Genomic DNA, 21,104 nt, shown 5'->3' with positions numbered 1-21,104 from the left:
CCCATTTAAAGTGTCTGTAATGAGACTATTTGTGTATGAGCATAGAAGCCCTATTATTACAACTGCCATCATTTGAAGTGTCAAAATGTTTTTAAATGATCGTAGGATAGGCTAAGAGATTAATATTTTTTTAATTATTGATCGTGCATGGTACAGAGGTCAAAATTATTGAAGAAATACGACAATTATCGTTCGTCTGGCAACACCGACGTGCTGGGTCGCATAAGAGCCTTATGAGACGGAGCAAACTTGCATCATGTTTGGCCCCAGGATGACCAACCACTGACTGCAGGAGGCGTGCCGCGTGACACATGCGCGCACTCCAGTACAGATATAAAACCAAAGCCTTCGGTCAGGACTTAGGAGCGCACCTCGTACAGCTGCGGTTTAGTTACTTTAGTCAAAGAGGACCATCTAAATATAATATATGTGTATGGATTATAACTCAAGACAAGAATTCCGAGGCGATAACTTTTTAGATTGTTGCACCATTAAAAAGTGCGATCCTTTGCTTTATTGTATTCCTATTTTATTATTTTGCTGTACTAATTAGTCCACATGGCCCGTTTCCCAAGCATGGACGACAATTGTTCTGTTTTATATTTATCGCGTCTGCATCTGGACGACTTGAGCTTGGATCATCTCACGGACAGTAAAAGACAACAAATCCAGCAGCTGCATCTCACGTACAATCGTTTATCGTTTCTTCCACCTTCCGTTTGTTTTCTGTCCAACCTGGAATATCTGGATATCACCAATAATGCGCTCACAGTCATACCAGATGACATTATGCGCCTAACAAACCTAAGGACGTTTTTAGCAAAGAACAATCTTCTGAATGAGTCCTCGTTCCCCAAGGAGTTTGAACGCATGCAGCTAGAGACTCTGAATCTGAGTGGGAACAGGTTTGAGGACATTCCCATGCAGTTTCTCAAAATGACCTCACTACAGTCCCTGTCACTAGGAGGAAACAGATTGAAGAATATCCCTGGAGAAATACAGAGCCTGACCAGGTATGAGTTTGTTTCTTTGAACTAGATATATCTTAATGCAATGACCCAAAAAAAAAAAAAATAAATAGACTGATTATTCTAGATTATTCTAAATACATGAATAATAATAATCATAACAATAAATACAGGTATTCGTTTTTCTACTATGGTAGCCTATATCATAGTACCATGGCAGTACCACTGTGCAAGTGCAAGATTACTTTACTGCAAGAGGAGGAAGAAAATAAGAAACTGCTTTGACTTTTCAACCAGGTTTCAACCTCTGAAAAAAAAAATCAAATACATTTTTATTTTTGTGTTTTCTATTTTAATTTTATTGTGTTTTTGCCATTTTAATCAATGTTTTCTAAAATGTTTTAAAATGTTACTTATTTTAGTACAAACTAAATGAAAATGAGAAAAGTGCTTTGGCAACATTAAAAATAATAAAAAATAATATTTAGGTAAAATGTATTGTTTTTATTTTTTATTTTATTTCAGCTAACTTTTATTTCATTTCAAGTAAAAAAAAAGGTTGTACACTGTAAAAAATTACCATAATTTTAACGGTAAAAAACTGTGAAAATGCTACAGTAAAAACCTGTTAAATGGTTAACAGTAAGTTCCCCTAATATATACGGTGAAAAACTGTACTAGACATTTCAGATAATTTTACGGTGAAATACCATTTTTGGAAGTGAAAAGAATGTAAAATTTACAGGGAAAAAACATAAATTGACGTTCCCAGAATTCTCTGTGTTGTATTTCAAATTGGAAATAACGTTTAAGTTAATATATATGTTTCTTCTTAGTTTTTTCATATCAGTTATGTTTATTAGGGCCTAATTTAGGGTTGTATGTTACATCTAATGTTGTTAAATGAATGTTTATTGCATATTTCAGTTTAAGAAGTCTCACCATGATGGTGTTTAGTGTTTGTCTGAATGACACTGTGCACCTTCTACACTTATCATTTAAAAGCTGCCTATGATAGGCTTTGGTTCATCATGTGACTTTCTCATCACCACCTGCATTTGGTAGTTATCAGTGCATTACAAAGCTACAAAACAGATTTCAGTCCTTCAATAGGTTGGTATATTAACATTATATCAGTTTATGAAATTACAGTATTTAACTGTAAATTTAAATTAAAACGGTAAAAACCTAAAATGTTGCAACCGTATTTTTTTTAAGGTAGAATTCCGGCAACCACAGCTGGCATTTTAAATTGTACTGATTTTTTTTTCCAGTGTACTGTAGTTATAGTTAACAATATCCCTAACATAGATATACTGCTTTAGACCATATACTGTATCTCTTGAGGGCTGTTGTGATCCTTGTACAGATTTGCATCTGGCTTGGATCAGTGTTACAAAACTAGACAGTAGCTGAATGCATTCCATGGCCTGGGGTTGGTTGGTGGGGCTTTTGGGTAAAAGACTAATCATTAGAATGGGCGAACTTCTTAAATACTCTAGGCAAATAATTAAACATGACATAACAGTCTGTTTACTCTTAAGTTAATGATCTCTCGTTTCATTCAAACCTAGAAAGTTAAAATTAGATTTTCCTGTTTCATCATTGCATTGCTAAATTCTGTATTTACTGTAGATGAACTCTGAACTTCCCCCTAATGGTGCGTTTTTGTCCTCATTGTATGATTGCTCACCTCTACATTACAGTAATTCCACTTTAGCTTTTCCCATATTAATATACGCATTTAAAAACAGGCACTTTCTCATTCAGGATTTTTAATTAAGATTTAAAAACACCCCCTTTGGCAAGATGACAAATTAGTATTTTGTGCAATTTTCCAGGTAGTAAATCTGCTAAAAATTGTTTGGTCAATTTGTAGGAGTATGCTAGCATACTCTATAGCTAGTCTTAAAGCTAACACAAACTAAAAGCTACAAAACTTTGATTTTAATGTCATGGGTTTTCAACTTCTGACATCTGTTATGTGATGCTACAGTCTAGAGATGCTGTACTTGGGAGGAAACCTCATCTCCTCCATCCCACCTGAGGTGGCTAACCTCAACAGTCTGAGATACCTGGTTCTATGTGACAATCGCATCCAAAGCATACCGCCCCAGCTCAACAAGTGAGATCTTTTGTTACTTACTGTATGTTGTTAAATCAGAGCAGATATGTGATTTGTTTAATGGTATGAGCTGATTTCTGTCCTTGCAGACTACATTCCCTGCTCTCTCTCAGTCTCCACAACAACCTGCTGACCTACCTCCCTCGTGAGATCCTCAGCCTCGTCCATTTGCAAGAGCTCAGTCTGCGTGGAAACCCTCTTGTTGTGCGCTTCATTAAGGATATGACCTACGACCCTCCATCCCTGATGGAGCTGGCAGGACGCACCATCAAGTCCCAGAACCTCGCATTCAGCTTGTGTGACCTACCATTCAATCTGATCCATTATTTAAACCTGGCTAGCGAATGTCCCAACCCAAAGTGTGCAGGTATAGGAGGACAGGAAGGCTGTATAATCTGTGAAAAAGAGACATATTTAGGATAACAGTAAAAAATACTCTATGTCCTGTGAGGATAACATTGCTTTAGACAGCAATGTGCATTAATTACACTAAATCATGCATTAATTAAAGGAATATTCTGGGTTCAGTACCAGTTACCTCAACTGATGGTATTTGTGGTATAATGTTGATTACTTCATCTTGTCCCTCATTCAACAAAAAAGGGCAAAAATTGATGTTACACTGTTACAGCTTGAGGCTGTCTACACTGGACGCTTCAAAGCAGACGTTCCAAATCCATTAGTCCTGTTACTGGAAGTAGCGCAAGTGCTTGGAGTGTGTATGAAACAAAGCTGTGAAAATTTATATAACTTTACACAGAAAAGATTAGTATGACACACCAAACGAGAAAAAAAAAGAAAAAGTTTGCACAAGCATGTGAAGCCTTTGCGTACTTATTTGAAACATTTGCATGTTTATGTGACATTTTGCATGTTCGCATAATACGTTTTCCATGCTAGCAATTTTTTCTTTTCTCGTTCGCATTCAAAAGTCAATGGATTTTTTAGGTTCCTTTAGGGGCTCTGTAAAGTAAGTGATTTTTTTCATGCTAAAATCATGTTAACGTGCATAAGTTTGCAACTAAATTGTTGAAAGTGAGAATTTTAACATTTAAAGATTGAACACATTCACTCCCAAATTTATGTTTTTTTTTTTTACAAAAGTAGGGAATTTTTGTGGTAATCAGCATTATGCAACAATTGATCCTTCACTAAGACCTGCCCCCTTTAGTTACTGTTGCTATGTCTGACAAGCCATGGCGCTCTCACACCACACATCATGAAAAATACATCGCGGAACAAAAAGAAAACTGACAACACGCCAACAAACAAGACAGAGCAGGCTACTTTAGCTATGAAACAAAGTCTCAGCTTTCAAATTTTGTCATTTTCTAAGAAATTCTCACAATAAATAAAGTTTTGGGGCTCTTTAAAGTGTCATGACAGATCACTGTAGCGCCTCAGTTCAAGCAGCACATGAACCGATCATCTCTTCCTCTTTACTAGTTATATTATGAAATAAACATGAATGAACATCAGAAGGTATCTTGTTTCAACCGTGGAAAGATGTCTATACTCACAATTTGTCAAGTTCAAGTCCACCAGCGTTAATATACTCTCCTGTCTGGTTTGTTTGTTGGACAAAAATGACAGAGTCAGTGTTGTGATTGGTCAGATCGCCTGTCAATCAAACTCCATGATTCTGTTTACTGATTCTTAACTAAAAACGTCATAGGTTGACAAAGTTGCAGATTTGTATCGTTGTCTTTGACATGTTGAATATTTGTCCACCTCTTCACATTTCTCTATATCTCTCCCGTCATGCCCTCTAGGTGTTTACTTTGACTCATGTGTGAGGCACATCAAGTTTGTGGATTTCTGTGGGAAGTACCGCCTGCCGCTCATGCATTACCTCTGTTCGCCGCAGTGTTCCTCTCCCTGCAGCTCAAACCCACAGAGCGACGCAGAGTCAGAGGAGGAGAACAGTGTCCCTGCAGACAGGCTCCAGCGGGTACTGCTGGGATAGGACAAACCTCCAACAGAGACTGTTACCTGCCACAGGATTTCCATTTAATGCTTAATTTCATGGTTTTGTAGGCCTATAAAATGTTAAAAACACTTTGACCCAAAAAGAGTTGGGGTTTAGAACTGTTTTAGTGACTCAACATAAAAGCAATGGCTATTTCGTTTTAATGTGATTAATACAGGTTTAAACTGTAAATCAAATTTAAAGGAATAGTTCACTCAGAAAAATGAAAATTCTGTCATTTTCTCACCCTCGTATCACAGATACTTTTTTGGATGACCTTAGAAGACTTTTGATACTGTATATTGTCACATGGACTACTTTTATAGTTCTTTTATGGTGTTTTTTTGTAATTCGCCTTTTGTGTTCCATGGAGAACAAAAGCAAACTGGTTTGAAATTTCATGAGGGTGAGTAAATAATTAAAACTGTGAACTATTCCTACTAATGTTGATCATGAGGCATCTGAAAACTTTTGCATCTTGCCTAAAACAGTATTTCGAGTAGGTCAGCTTGACACAGACCAATCCTACATGCAATCAGAACAAACTGACCGCTTTGCACTTCTGGAAAATGTGATCAATACGTGAACAGTTACTCTTTGACCTCTTCTTTGTATTGACTGTTAATCTGCCCTATAACTTTTCTGTGCAAGGGTCAGGTTATGGACTATGATGGCTACATCTCACAATTCAAAAATGTATAGAAAGCTAACATCCATGAAACAACCTTGAAAATAGTTACAAGCAAAAGAACACTTTTTTTTTTTTATCTTGTCTTATTTTCAGAAGTTTGGCTACAGCGAACAGTTTCAGATCAGTATTAAATCTCTAAAAGAGCTCATAATGACCTTAATAGTAGGCTAATAAAACATATTATACTCCTCAATGATAACTTATCTGTTGTGTGTGTGTTTCTTGAGAGCACTAGTTATTATTTGAGTCAGTCTGACTATTTTATCATACGGTGATGATTATTTTAATGCTATTGCACAATGCGTATGACTTTGAGAGTTTTGGGTCAGTGAGTTCACATCAATATCTGACAGCTGCATTTATGACCAATTTCTATGCACTCTTCTCCCATCAGATCCAGCTATCACTCTTATTGCAAATATCAGTCTTTTATCACGGTTTACGATCTAACAGTGACCTGACAGAGATTGCAACACCTCTGCTGAGACGAGGAGGGAGCTGTCCATCTCTGTCTGGAATAATAGGACAGTTTTACAAAGGAATCTCAAAAATAGGATTGAGTCAGCACTTCTCTCAGCTTTACAGCACATTTCAAAACACATAAACGGGCGTAGAGAACTGAAATACGAAAAATAGTAAGTGTCTAGAACCACCCTGCTGTAAAAACTAAATAAATAAATAAAAGGCACCCCCTTGGCTGCGTTTCCCAAAAGCATTTAGGGGTTTTGGAACTGGCTTGGCCAGATTGGGGGACAGCTGTAGGAAAGAAAGATCTCTATCCCATATATTTCAAGACTAGTGGATGGTAAAAACTAAAGAGGAAAAACAATCTTAAATTACAGTGTTTCACAAGACCCAGGTGTAATGATCTGTAAACTTCAGAAGATAATTAGTGTATTTTGAACAATAAGTCCAACAAATCTTTTGAGTGAGCTGATTATCTTCTGAAGGACTCTTTACTATTCTTTGAGAACATACTATAGCCCAGATGTGGCTACTCAGCGCTCCCTGGTGGTCTAGTGGTTAGGATTCGGCGCTCTCACCGCCGCGGCCCGGGTTCGATTCCCGGTCAGGGAACATTAGTTTTCCTTAAAATAGCTACTCATTGAGAAAACGAAATTTAGCTATCTTCTAAAGACTTTAAAGACCTCGGCTGGCCACCCGTTTACTGTTTGCATATGCATATTTGGCTCAGAAACGCAAACAAACAAACAAACAAATAAAAACATTCAATTCAAATGTTTACAAATAGTACCACATTTTACAGCTTTCTTTTTTTTTTTAGATATTGTTGAACTTCTTTAAAATTAAAAACAAAGGCTTATTTCCACTATATTTACATTTATCTAGACTAAACTTAGCTACTTGGTCACCTTCCTTGAGCGTCCTGTCACGTAACCTAATTAATATTCATGAGTTCCGCGTAGCTCCTTCTTATATGCGCAGTGAGTCAACTGCGCAGGGAGCGGAAAAACACAAACATGACTCCGTGCGTTCATCAGGCTCCAGCATTATTTATTTCATGTTGCTGCGTCATTTAGTAAAACAAGTTAAGTTTAATCGAGATCACTCTAGAAGCGCGGATATTTGCTCTCGTGTTTATGCTTCTCTTAGTTTTCGGTGCTTAACTTTGTACTGTCGAGTGATGTCCGATGGCAGTGAATCCCGGAGATGCTGATGCTGTTGAGCTGCCGTCTGTTCTGTGGGGTCTGGACCCCGTCTTCTCCGCATACTCCAGACTCTACATCACTGACATCCTACAGATGAAAGAGTCCAGACAAGTACCTGGTAGCGTTAGCGTAAAATCAAGCAGTTAACCCCTGCCCCTTTCATTTTGTTTAACGGAGTTGTCTTTATATACACGGGAATAAAAATAGGCTAACAGTTACTACAGAACTTTTCAAACCTCTCTTCCAAACACCTGTAACTTAGTCCCACTAGGAAAGTGTTTGTCAGCCTCTTGTTTGTTTGTCAGGTGCTGTCTTTAAATAATAACGTATAGATAAAAAGACTCTGTTCTTTCTGTTGCCACAAAGCTCCCATATTTGTCATGTGGATGTGATGTTTGTAGGAGTTTATTTCTACAAGACTCACCCAATCTTCAAGGTGGATGTATTGGGGACAGTTGTTTACAAGCGGGAGAGAGAAAATTTCCACTGCTATGGAGGTCTGGAAAAACATGTTTTTTTTTTATATTTTTGTTTTTATATTTCAGCATAAAAGTGTAAACATTGTAGCATTGCCTAAATAATTTATATATATATTTTTTAAATAAATAAAACAACAATAATAATATGGTAGTAAAATATATTTACAGTAGTTAGCATAAAATATAGTTAAAAATAAATGCATAAAATCTGTTATCAAATAGATCACAAAAAATGAGTGGTGGTCACTGTCGAGTTGGAAATTTTCTTTGTTCATCCATGAACATTAGCACTTGACTAGTAATTTTGCTTTTGTGTTATCTTGCCCTGGGAATCAAGTGACCAAGGACTGCACCTGAAAAAAAAGAGACACTTGTTGCACCTTGTCTTACTCTTTCTTGTCTTTTCTCCTTCAACACACAGTGGATGATAGTACCGGTGTCATAAACTGTCTTTGTTGGAAAGATGAGAAATGTAATGCTCAAGGAGAATCAACTAAATGTAAGTTATGAAAGCTCTGACACAACATTAGTACCATTATGTAAATATTTAATCACCAAAATAAAATAAAAAAAGCTATGGAAAATATATGTAATGGACATTAATCCATTAAAAGTACTAATCCAGTGCGAATGTTAATGTAGTCAGAGAACCTAGTGGATCCTCCAGAGGATTTAACATTGAAGATGAACTCAAACAGCTGAAGGAGGCTGAACAGAAGAGCACTGTGCTGGAGATCGGAGACCTGCTGAGGGTACGAGGAACCGTCAAAACCTCCAGGGATGTGAGGGAGATCAGCGCCTCCTCCTTCTGTGAGTCAAATGTTCAGGGATTCAGACTCTATTCTGGCAGATAATTCGTTTTTTTAATCAGTTAGATTGAGCCTGTTTGTAAAACAGTTTGGATTCAGTAATAATTATTTTTCTGTAATCATCACTCTGTGTGTAGATAAAGTCAATGACCCTGTGATGGCAGAGCAGATATCGCGTATGCTGGAAATGCCTCAGCTGTACAGAAAGTGCTATGATCAGCCCTTCCTGATGCCAGGAGATGACCTGGGCGGTACAGAGTGAGTCACAGAAAATTGTGATATCTTAGATCTTACACTGCAGTGACATTAACCTAATTCTTTTAAAGGGAAAAATGTATGCATATATTAAAAAAGACCTCTAACACTAGCTTGCTCTATTCTTTTTCTATTCTATCTGTTTTCTTTTTATTATATATATATATATATATATATATATATATATATACCTTGCTACGTGTACTGCATTAGGCTAACTGAGACTTGTTATAGCACTTGCATATCATTGCTCTTTTGTTGATTTTGCCTCCATTGTATCTATATATATATATATATACATATACATACACGCGCACACACACACACACACAAAATACAATATGTATATATACAAAAAATGCTTTCTGTGCTCTTAAATTTTATATACAGAGCAGGTGGTTCCTCGCATTTCCACTATTTGCTGTCTCGGTCCGTTCTCACCCTTAAGGAGTTCTTCTTGGAGAAAGAGGTTGCCAGGTTTCGTCCATACGATGTTGAGTTCCTCTTGCATCCGCTGATCCAGAGTTCTTCAGCAGAACAGGTACTGGCCCTGACCTTGACCTCCGTTATACTCAGATAGATAGATAGATAGATAGATAGACAGACAGACAGATAGATAGATATTATAAATGCAGATTTTGCATACACAAAAGATGAATGCATGAAGCTATCAAAGTAAAACGTCCTTGTTCAATGTCACTGCTCTTGGCTGGAGTATAGCAGAATATAAGAGCCAGGAATAACTTATGGTGGGCACGGCAGGGAGGATGTGTTGTGCTGTTTGATGGCAGCAGGGAGTGATCGTCTGTAGCACTTTTATGAGATGCTGCTAGTCTGGAATTTTAAGGACAGCAGCATATGGTGATGAGAAGTATACTAATGAGAAGCCTAACGATATTTTCCTTAGTAGTCAAATGAGAACGTGCATGGAATTTGCATTTTATTTAAATGTTCTTTATTTGTTGAAAGTTTTTTAGGAGGCTGAATTGGTAATTTTCAATGATGCATGACAGAAGTGTGATTCATTGTTGAAGTGACTCATCCTTCATAATGCTTTTTTTTTTTTTTTTTTTTCTGAAGGAGTCAGATCAGCCCGGGACGTCATTTGCCACACAAATTCGAAACCTTCTGAAAGAGACTCTGAGTGTTCTCCAGGATGAGGGACAAATATTCCGGAAAATACGGACCCAGGATGAAGTCTACAATGTATGTGCGATGGTTACACACACCTCTTATCAAGTGCAACAGTGTTAATGTTACCTCAGGAGACTCTGAACAAAATTAAAGGGATAATGTCTAATATTTGCTTCCTACACATTCTTTCTACACATTTCAGGATTGTACCACTGGGATTTTAAAATAATATTTACTGTGGTTTAATCACAACAGAAATGTTATACAACATATAATAATGCCTAAAACTAGTGTAAAATATAATTATGTTTTCATTAACTTGGCTGTTTTAGGTAACAGAGCAAGACAAAGATCTTCACACAGCGATCAAGGATGTTTTACGAAAGGATACCAAACGGGAAAAATGTGAGTTTTTTTTTTTTACATAATAGTTGCACATGCTGTTATTAATATTAGTTTCTGGTTGTTCAGACACTGCATTCTCAAGTCAGATTATTTTGTATAATAAACTATAGAATCTTTTCATTTCAAATAATAGTTTCAATTTGAAGCAGTATTAATTTTTGTAAATCTTGATTTATTGTATTTTGTTTTATAATTAGTATAATGAGTGAGATAATGTATAGGCAGGCAACATTATTTCAAAACATACACCCATACATGATTAGAGGACCTTCCTCATATGCAGTTTAAAAAAACATTTTTTTGGCAGATGCTGAGAAAGGATGCCATGTCCTGCATATTTTGTCCAGCGTGAGGCAGAGCTACAGCCAAACTCTGAGTCGAGAGGTGCTGGAGGTTGCCCTGACATTCTTAGAATGCAATAGTGACATAATAAGCACAACAGAAGCACACTACACTGTTTTGTAGCATCATTTTTTAAATTCCATAAAATGTAATCAAGAAAAAAACTATCATGAAGACCTGTGTTATTTAAATAATTAAAGACAGTTTTATACATAATTTATTGTTTTCCCCCCAGTGGTTCAGCATAAGAAGAGCATACAGACAAACAGTATTTACTTTTAACAGATTAAACAAACTTTTATTAATTGAGTATTTCTACTGTTTAACCCAAATGTTATAGCCCTGTTAAAAAGATTCGATAATAATAATAAGAGCTTGATGGAACCAGATCCCTTTCACTTCCATTATATTACAAAGAGTGTCCTGGGCCTGCATTCTTAAAGCTTCTAAGAATCCTCTCAGAAAGCTCCTAATTTAACTTCAAAATTTCTACGTAGGAGTCTTAGCTTAAGAGAGATTCGGGACCAATCTGAGAGCAACTCTGAGTGAGTAAAAGACAAAAAAATGTATCTTAATGAGGAGACTAGGTATGACACAGCCTTTTGAAGATTGTGATTGGTTGGTTGTCCATGAAGGAAATAAAAGAGTGCTTTTAAGTGTAGGGTCTATTATAAGCCTTCACTTTGAAATTATAGGTGTCATTTTACCATACACACACACACAGACACATTATATACATATATGTATATATATATTTTTTTTTTTATTTACCATGCTGTTAGTGTCATAGGCTACTTAACGTATTTGATAGGGGATGAACAGCGACACAAATAAGGTAATTGTTTGTGTAATCACTTTGCTTATAGAAGGTTGTGACAGACCCAAATCATCACTGCTGCATAGTTGCATTTTTTTCCAGTTGCCAAAGATCCATTTCTGGATGTCGGAGATGTTAGCATGTTTCTAATAAGATGAGTCACAAGTATGATCCCTGCATGATCTAATGTGTGGTGTCTTATTAACTCACTGTCATGCATTGTGTGCAACATATTTCTTCTCCCTCTTCATGCTTTGTCAATTTTCTACACTGCTAAAGAAACTCTAAATCCTCTTAAAAGTCCCCGTCTGTACTCCTAACAATTTTGGACCTCTTTTAAGGCTTATTGAATTACTTTTTTCTTCACTAGGAACTTTTTTATTTTTATTTTTAAGAGGAAACCACCACATTTCTAAGAATTTTCTTAGAATTTTGTTACTAGGAGCACTGAGATTTTTCATGAATATGGCCCTGGGGTGTTATAGTGGGCGAGCTAATTGAGTCGTTTGAAGCTGTAGTTACGCTCAACGGCCTAAGGAGGTCACTGTAAGCAAATAGATACCTCACTGTCCATGAGCACATCTGTCTCTGCGCGTTCAGCTCTCCGTATGCTCAGTGGAAATATGAGTAACAGAAATCACGTCTCACGCTGTTTGTGATATTCTTAGATTATGGAATAGATGCGCAGCAGACTTTTATGATTTTGTTTGTATGCGTACATAGACTATGTTATTACAATCAAGATACGCTACCGCATTCTTTTCTCACACAATTGGTCTTTAAACAAGCTGAAACATGCAAACAATGCCTGGTCTGTAAAATCCAGCCATTGTCTCTTTTACGAAGGAGGACAACGACATCAACACAACACTCGCATTATTATTATTATTATTATTATTATTATTATTTTCTCTCCCCGTAGAGGCTCTTAAACTGCAACGGAGCCCTTGTCAAGAAGCCCAGCCCCATTGCCCAAATATCCCAGTGTGTGCGCGCGCTTCCTGCGAATGGACTTCACGGTGAATGCGCCCCGGCCTTTATGACTTGCGCCGCTCACGTTTGAGGAGAACCCCCAGACTTCAGCTTCTCTACTGTAGTCCATACAAAGGACGCGCTCGTGCCTTTATGACGCGTCGATCCGGATTCCAGAATGACACTGTAGAACGCGTCTCGATTCGAATTCTGCTGGGACGCGGCGGGTCTAGAATCCGCTCTGCGTTGTGAGAGAAATGGATACGGGAATGTGCGTTTCCTGCAGACGGATATAAGTTTTGCATGATTTATTGCTCGATCTCCATTTCTACATTACGTCAGGGGGGTGGGGGGGATAAACGGACTGATTAAACAAACGGACGGACGGGGCAAGAATCGTTTGCTTTTATTGAGAAGAGGAACATCGATATTATTCGTGACTGTCCATTTAATTCTGTAGCTATCTGATTACTAGCCGTGCTCCCGAAGCCTCTGTGTTCACAATGCAGTTTAGGACAGTTTTGGATGTAAAAGTGGTGGATGTTCAGAAGAGGAGGAATCCATCCAAACATTACGTGAGTTGGCTACCTATTCACCTTGCGTCCTTCTCGAACCTGATGCTGAGATACAGAAAGACGCATCTGGATCATGATAAAGAACATTTCTGCAACATTATGACCAAATACGTTTTGAGCTGGTTCTGCGTTCTCCTATAATAGTCTGTTTTTTTTTTTATCATTAGCCGAGATGAGCCAGAGAGTTGTTTTATTGTTATTGGAGAATAATACACATACAAACCACAGACGTCCGTTTAAGATGAAAAACAACAACAAATAAACAAATAAAGTACAGGAAAGAATTACCTCAGATTAAACACCTGCATATGCCTAATCAATTATTTTCATTTGGCAAATTAATTAGTGGATTTAGATTTCTATGTAAGATTCAAATGAAATAACATGTCTGCAGGTAATGTCAATTGCATAATCAGGACAATAACAACAGCATAATCACAATTTGCGGAAATGCTACAATTATGGTATAGGCTATATTGTTTCTATGAACATGGAGAAAAAAATCCAATGTTATTGAGAATGAATTTGTGAGTCTAATGATCAGTGGCGTGCATGTTTTGATCATCTGTCTCAAAAGTTATTAAACTTTCTGCCACACCCCCCTTTTCGAGCAATTTAGGCCACAACTTCAGTGACAGATTCTGGGTTTAGTGGCTCGAAGAAGTGCCCGTATATGGCTGGAGTAGAAGCTTATGTATTTTCTGCAAAAGATGGACTCTGCGGGTTCTTTTAAATATTTATGATGCCACTTCTTGAAAGCATGTGCTAGACCATATAGATTAGCCTACCTAAAGACTAGTTCAACATAAACTACATGGAATGAATTTGGGCCATTTTTGAAATATAATGAAAATCTGTCCCATTTCCCATAGTCGTATGGATTTGAGATTTTATTTGTGTTTTGCATATCCATCCCTTATGTAACGCCATAAATGTGTGTGAAACCCGATGATCATGCATGATTTGAGAATGATCATCCAAAGAGAAGATATATCTGACCTACTCTACAAAGAGTTCAGATGGTTAATGTTACCAGTTGATAAGTGACCTATTTCTAGTACAAAATCTTAAATATTTATTAATTCATATTCAAAATACTCAAGCATAGTTTATTTCAAGGTATAAATTAAGATTGTGCATTATAGACTTGTAAAGTTCATTCCAGCTTGAGTGCATACTGAAACAAAAAGGTGGCACATAAAAAAGATAGTTTCAACTTTTCACACTGTTTTGCCATTAAAAATAGAGAAACCCAGTTTTTTAGACAGTAGCCAGTCAACCAAATATTCTGTCATTCTAAATGATGGTACATTTGAACAGCCTTGACATTCATCAGTAGTTGTTTAACATGGGCCCATTGTCTCAATCTCCTAACCCACGAGAGTTGCAGGGCTGTTCTCAGATCAGCATTAGTACAGCATCCTCCCCCATAACTTACACTGGAGTCATTTGCTTTGCCACAGATTCACTACAGTCTCTCCCGAGAGAGTGAGACTTCAGAATATGCATGACCTTGTATCCCACAGGCTTCCACATACTCTGGAAAGAGTGTAAAAAAAAAAAAAAGAAAAGCAGTTGTTCAGTCTCATTAGTAATGTTTGTCAAACAGCTGGGTATGCTTTACTTTTCAGAGAGAGAGAGATAGAGAAAAGGAGGAGGGGAAATGTGAACCCACATGCCCTTGTTTTATTCCCCAGGAACGGTCTGACTTCCTCTCTTTGAATGGAAGCTTGGCTGTATTTACAGAAAGTGCAAACAAACTCCTTCATACACTAGACAAGGTTCTTACTGGCTTTTACTCTGATCCGGGACAAGTTTTACGTGCATCGGTTGGATGATAAAGAGTGTATTCACAACCACTTCGGAAAAGGAGTGCAGGTTTGTCATCATTAGTCAGCTGAGAATTTGAAGTAGGGCCGAGTAAAAATAGGGGGTCATACGATGGAAAATGTCATGCTTCCAGACAGGAAGTGAGCACTGAAACCCTCCTCCGAAGGTGGACAGAATTGCTTCTATGTCTTTGTGGAAATCGTGTGTGTGTGTGTGAGACATGTTTTCTCACACACTCACTTCATTAGCGAGCACTGGTTCCCAACAGAGCCCCACATGTCCAAAATGTGTTTGTGTGTGTGAATGTTACACAAAGCTGCCTTGAGGCTCTCCCTAGACAATCTGCTGTCTTGTCAGCTTTTGTACATGACACATTTCCTTAGCTGTTTCCATCTGTTAAATCCTTGTTATAGGCCACTACAACATGTTAATGCCACAACATGCCATGAATCATGACTGTTTGCCCTGTGTAATGGCTATTGAAACACTTTTATTTCTAAATTTTTTTTCCTAATAGTTCACACCAAAATGTAAGATCTCTCATCATTTACTCATCCTCCTGCTGTTCCAGGTGTTTCAGACTTTCTTGTTTTCAGTATAGCACAAAAGGAAATGGTTTGAATGGTGTTAATGCTGCTATTTTCCTTAAGCTGATTTAAAAGTACCACAAAAGTTGTCCACAAGACTTGTGTCCTTTATTCCAAGTCTTTTTGAACCCATACAATAACTTACAAAAACATTTTTGTATTGTAGATTTAATTAATATCTCGTACGACATCACTCGTATGATTTGTCTAAACCCCAGTGACGGGTAGGTTTAGGGGCGGGGTGAGGTGTAGGTCATTCGTACAAATTCATATGAATTGGCAACTCGTAAAATACGTACGATTTAGCAAAAATCTTGTGAATTTGTATGAGTGAGGTCGTTTATTTGTATAGCGCTTTTCACAATGCAAATCGTTTCAAAGCAGTTTTACAGAAAATTTAAGTTTCTACATTATATTTAGTAATAGCTTATGTGACCATCTCAAATTGATGTCCATGTGGCTGAAGTGTACGGTAAAATCAAGCAGTTCGTTAATGTCATGTAATCAAACAGACGGTGAACACTATTAACAGCAATATATGTTGCGATCAAACTTATAGCAAAATGTGGTCCCACTTTATATTAGGTGGCCTTAACTACTATGTACTTACATTTAAATTAATAATTTGATATAATGCACTTATTGTGTACATACATGTTTTTACATTGTACTTATATTTTTTAAAAATACCTATATGTAGTTACATCTGTAATTAATTTCTGTAATTACATTTATAATTACACTGTTGACCTATCCTTTACACCTTAACCCACCCTTAAACCTACCCATATAACCTGTCCCTAACCTTACCCGTATCCCACCTCAATAGCAGAAGTGTTTTGCAATACAATATGATCACAATAAGTACATTGTACTTATTTTTGTAGCAAGTACATAGTAGTTAAGGCCACCTAATATAAAGTGTGACCCAAAATTTGGTAGTTTTGTATGTTGTGTTGTTACCACAACAATGAACATTTTATTTATCCCTTGTTCTGTTTTAAAAAATAAAAATAAAAGAGGTAGCCTACAATGGAATTATTTTTTTTGCATTATTTATTATTATTTTGTATTGCTTGTGTATTATTTGAGCTGTCATGGCATTTTAATGGTTGTTTTAAGGTTGTAGGCATGATTTTGTTATGTAAAATTGCATGTACTATTGTTCAAAAGTTTGTAGTTTTTTAAAAATTTATTTTTGAAAGAAATCTCATGCTCTCCAATGCTCATGCCATATACAGTGCCCTCCAAAAGTATTGGAAGAGTAAAGACAAAATTGCTCTGTTGGCTGTGGAGTCAAGACATTTGCAAATATGATTAAAAGATGAATATAAGACAAAACTACAGAATATCACATTTTATTATTAGCCGTTTCAACACATACATGTTTTACCAAATAAAAAGAACAGCACTTTTAGAGTTCATCCCACTCATTGATGTGAGCATAAGTATTGGGACAGTTGAACATAAGGCAGATATAAAAGATTAAAAGCTGTTATTTAGTTGCAGATCCCTTGAGCACAATCACAGCAGTGAGTCTGTGACCCATAGACATCACCAGACTCTTGGTCTCATCCTTTGAATTACTTTTCCAAGCCTTTAATGCAGCCAATCCCAATTATTGTTTGTTTTGGGGAGTTTCTGCCTTTACTCTCCTCTTCAGCTGGTGAAATTCATGTTCAATCAGATTTAAATCTGGAGATTGACTTGGGCAATCTAAGACTTTCCATTTCTTTGCCCTTATAAATTCCTTGGCTGAACTGGCAGGGTGTTTTTGGTCATTGTCCTGATGCAATATGAAGCACTTCCCAAGGAATCTGGTGGCATGTTCTTGAATATTCGTAGGCAAGATGGTTTTGTTCCCTTCCAAATTCATTCTGCTACTGTCATCATACATTAAGTCATCAGTAAAGTTGAGAGGGCCTGTTCCAGAGACAGCCATGCATGCCCATGCCATGACACCACCTCCACCATGCTTTACAGATGAGGCCTGTATGCTTGGGATCATTGCAGTTCCCTTTTTTCTCCACATTTTTGCTTTCCCATCACTTAGATAAAGTTTCATCTTTGTCTCATCGGTCCATAAACACAGTTTCAAAACTCTTATGGCTCACCTTTGTGCTTTTTTGCAATCTCTAATCTTGCCTTTCTATTTTTGGTGCTGGTCAGAGGTTTGCATCTTGCTGTGTAGCATCTGTAATGCTGTGTCAAAGTCTCCTGAGGACAGTAGATTGTCAGAGCATCACCCCAGCTTTCTGGAAATTGTTGGTGATTTTACAGACATGTTTTTTAGGATTAATTTTCACAGCTTTTATGATTTGTCTGTCATCAACTACTGTTGTTTTCTCACCCGATCAGGTAGTTATTGGTTGCTGGTGTCACTGGTGGTTTCCAAACTCTTGATTTCTCCATGCCCTTTATTTTTGTTAGCGCTCTAACTGACTTCCTCTTTTCTTTTAGCATCCAAATTGCTTACTTTTCTCTCAAAGTCATCTCCCTCATCTTCATCCTGGTTTGTGTGTGTAATCATCGAATGCAAGATTCAGAATACAGAAGTAATGGATATAACTGATACGGCACATTCCCTGCTTTTAATATCTGAAGAATTAATGCAACAGGACACAGCTGATCACTTAGAAAGACCTGTGAGGCAACTGTTCCAATACTTATGCTCACATCAGATAGAGGGATGAAACTCTAAAAGTGCTGAACTTCTTAGCTGGTAAAACATCTATGTGTTGAATCACCCAATAATAAAATGTGACATTCTGTAGTTTTGTCTCATATTCATCTTTTAATCATATTTGTAAATGTCTTGACTTCACAATCAACAGAGCAATTTTGTCTTTACTGTTCCAATACTTTTGGAGGGCACTGAGTGAACAGACTGAATTTATTTGATCAAAATACAGTAAAAACAGGAATATTGCGAAATATCATTATAATTTAAAATAACTCATTTGTATATGAATTTATTCTATTTGAATATATTTTTTAAACGTAAATTTTTCGTATGATGGCAAAGTGAAATTTTCAGCAGTCATTACTCCAGTCTTCAGTGTCACATGACCCTACAGAAATCGCTCAAAAACTTCTTCTTCTTCTTCTTCTTGTTAGTATCAATGTTGGAAACATTGTTTCTGTTTACACAGAAAAAAATCAGTAAGCAATTTTTCCATACAACAGTCATGTTATCATGCATCTTGTGGCCAAACCTTTGGAACAGTGATCCGCTGTAAGTGTCTAATTTTTGTGTGCGCTGTCCCTTTACAGCCCCTCCCTCCATTCTCACACACATCCTATACCAGCACTCGCATGCGTTCATGTACTGATACATGACTCCCGCTGCATCCTGCCTGTCTTCAATTTCCACGTTTTCATTTCCCCTCCTCCTCGCTTGTTCCTTGTCCAACATGACATCTTGGAGCACTAAAGCTCATTGCTCCTTTCTGTAGAGTTACTGTCTGCCCGCCGCCAGTTGCAGAGCAAACGCTATTGCTTTCAGTGCAGCTTGATTACATCATAGAGAACAAATGATGCCAGAGCTGCTGGTGACAACATGTGTGGGCAGGAAGTGAAGCTCTGCCACAGTACCGCAGCCTTCATGGGAAATGGCTTTCTCTCTCATAGTAACTAATGGTGTCGTCACCCATAAAGAGAAATTATCCCAGCCAGCGCTTTCCTGGGATGCTTTATCAGAATTGTATCATAGTTTCGGTGCATTCTAATTGTTTCTAAGTTGCTTGAATGATGTGAATTAATGACGTGTTTTGTTTAACTTTTTATTGCCTGGGACACTGGGCCTGGCTTTCTCAAAGGGCTCTATGATGAAAGATGAGATTGTTGAGGGGGTTTGAAAGTCCACGTAGGTGTAATGGAGCTGAAAAATAGCAGTACAGTGTTCACTCGCTGACAGTTTTTGTCTACACACCACCAGTTACAACATTCAGACGCATAAGAACTGGCGGAGGCGGCTGACTGTTCGCTCCAATTCGCGAGTGTCTGACTTCTAATAGTAATTCGTCGGATGATATTTGACCGTTTGCAGATTATCAGGTTGTTACAGTTCCTAAATCTACCACGTCCTTGTCAGTGGATGATAAATGTGCTCCGCTTTCACATATTTTTGTGGTTCAGAAGAAGTGGCTTGTCCCAGGTTACTCTGAAAGGCCAAAGGTTTTGACGCTCAAAGCTTGATGTGTACGCTGAGTTGACACTTTTTTTTAATCTGCAGTTCTTCAGGAAACGCGGTGCACTCAAGTACCACTTCCTGTACCACGTCCCTTCTGGAAGCAGGAATGTGCGTGTGCATTTGCATTTGTAGATATCAGGGTGAAGAGGCACTGGCAAAGTGGAAATGACCACAACAAAATGCAAAGGAAGTAGAGAGAGAATGAGTGTCAAATGCGGTTGTTCTTTGGATCATCGTTGTTCAGTGAGGAGGATCAGAGAGCTACCTTTCATCTTTTGATCTCTCTGCCTTGATCTACATATTGTTTAATTAATGATTTACAAGTTTATCACTTCCTGTGGGAAATTCACTTTCCAGAATCCCATTACCAGTGGACCCACCTGCAGTTACCCAGCTTACACCATGCAGTAAATGCTCACCCCTTGAGACCTGGACTTGGAGCTATTGCCAAATTTGCTGTGATAGGAACGCATTTACTGTACTTAGCCTTTGAGTTTGTGGTTCTTGGTTTCGGTCAGTGTGTTGTTTGGGACAATTTATGTTTCCACTAGTCCTTTGTTATAGGTTTTGTTAGAGTTCTGAATACATTTTATGAGAATATGCACTGTATGTTGCGGGTTTTGACAATTCATTTGATAGGAAATTAGTAGTTTACAGAGGGACAAAATTATATAGAAATAGTGTTTCACGACCTCAAGAAAAATGACGTCTGTCAATCTATTCCCATTTGATTGTGTACAATAAAAAAATCATTTTTACTGAGTACACAAATAACATGAAACAATTTCCAACCCATATTACTTTGTAATATGATATTTCAGAGTGAAATAGAAAATTCAATGAGAACAAATATTGGATGTTTTTTCCATCTATTGGATTTATCCATTATTTCAGAGGCTGATTTTTGGTAAATGAAAAATGTAGTATATTTTATTTTATTAATTAATTCGTATTTAATTTATTTTTAAAAGATTTTAGAATTTTAAATTAATTTAAATTATTATTATTATTTTTTTTTTTTTACAGTGTGCACCAATAATACTTCACAATAATGTCAGAAAGATGTTTTTAGAAAGTAAATGGTGCAAATTTTTTATGAATTTTAAGTTTGTTACATTAAATACACTTTATTTGGAAATAAAGATGCTTCACGATGCCATAGAAGAACCTTTTTAAATGCTTCCATGAAGAACCTTTAACATCTGAAGAACCTTTCTGTTTCACAAAAGATTCTTTGTGGCGAAAGAAGGTTCTTCAGATTATAAAAAGGTAAGAAAGACATGG

The 21,104-nt window shown here is 37.1% G+C and overlaps 3 protein-coding genes across 6 annotated transcripts in view; all 3 read left to right on the top strand.

The window, feature by feature from the left end:
- The first annotated feature begins 329 nt into the window (after positions 1 to 329).
- Positions 330 to 5,950, top strand: LOC306872401 (leucine-rich repeat-containing protein 58-like). The gene is made up of 4 exons (XM_079420930.1): positions 330 to 1,013; positions 2,965 to 3,093; positions 3,183 to 3,460; positions 4,866 to 5,950. The coding sequence occupies exons 1-4, from the start codon at positions 559 to 561 to the stop codon at positions 5,057 to 5,059; spliced, it is 1,056 nt and encodes a 351-aa protein (XP_079277056.1). The 5' UTR covers positions 330 to 558; the 3' UTR covers positions 5,060 to 5,950.
- A 1,247-nt stretch (positions 5,951 to 7,197) lies between these two features.
- On the top strand, positions 7,198 to 11,533 carry LOC306873156 (CST complex subunit STN1-like). Its single transcript, XM_079422239.1, has 9 exons — positions 7,198 to 7,541; positions 7,825 to 7,920; positions 8,324 to 8,401; positions 8,545 to 8,712; positions 8,849 to 8,969; positions 9,357 to 9,507; positions 10,047 to 10,172; positions 10,433 to 10,505; positions 10,813 to 11,533. The coding sequence occupies exons 1-9, from the start codon at positions 7,406 to 7,408 to the stop codon at positions 10,968 to 10,970; spliced, it is 1,107 nt and encodes a 368-aa protein (XP_079278365.1). The 5' UTR covers positions 7,198 to 7,405; the 3' UTR covers positions 10,971 to 11,533.
- A 1,119-nt stretch (positions 11,534 to 12,652) lies between these two features.
- The window catches only part of LOC306873155 (SH3 and PX domain-containing protein 2A-like), a 101,385-nt gene continuing 92,933 nt past the window's right edge, over positions 12,653 to 21,104 (top strand). For 2 of the 4 annotated variants that reach the window (XM_079422238.1, XM_079422237.1), the window contains exon 1: positions 12,980 to 13,211. In XM_079422238.1, coding sequence (XP_079278364.1) covers positions 13,140 to 13,211 — 72 coding nt within the window. In that variant the 5' untranslated portion in view covers positions 12,980 to 13,139. Of the gene's footprint in view, positions 13,212 to 21,104 lie in introns of all 4 variants that reach the window. The other 2 variants (XM_079422236.1, XM_079422235.1) reach the window with 2 other exon arrangements.

This window comes from Barbus barbus, assembly GCF_936440315.1.
Source record: "Barbus barbus genome assembly, chromosome: 7".
NCBI lineage: Eukaryota > Metazoa > Chordata > Actinopteri > Cypriniformes > Cyprinidae > Barbus > Barbus barbus.
This window is presented reverse-complemented; position numbering and strand designations above follow the sequence as displayed.

What these genes read in the sequence shown, in the direction of transcription:
- LOC306872401 (XM_079420930.1), top strand. Translation starts at nt 559, where the DNA reads ATGGCCCGTTTCCCAAGCATGGACGACAATTGTTCTGTTTTATATTTA. An exon ending in ATACCGCCCCAGCTCAACAA is followed by an intron (nt 3,094 to 3,182) that starts GTGAGATCTTTT and finishes CTGTCCTTGCAG; the next exon opens with ACTACATTCCCTGCTCTCTC. An exon ending in TCCCAACCCAAAGTGTGCAG is followed by an intron (nt 3,461 to 4,865) that starts GTATAGGAGGAC and finishes CATGCCCTCTAG; the next exon opens with GTGTTTACTTTGACTCATGT.
- LOC306873156 (XM_079422239.1), top strand. Translation starts at nt 7,406, where the DNA reads ATGGCAGTGAATCCCGGAGATGCTGATGCTGTTGAGCTGCCGTCTGTT. An exon ending in TCAAGGAGAATCAACTAAAT is followed by an intron (nt 8,402 to 8,544) that starts GTAAGTTATGAA and finishes ATGTTAATGTAG; the next exon opens with TCAGAGAACCTAGTGGATCC. An exon ending in GATCAGCGCCTCCTCCTTCT is followed by an intron (nt 8,713 to 8,848) that starts GTGAGTCAAATG and finishes CTCTGTGTGTAG; the next exon opens with ATAAAGTCAATGACCCTGTG.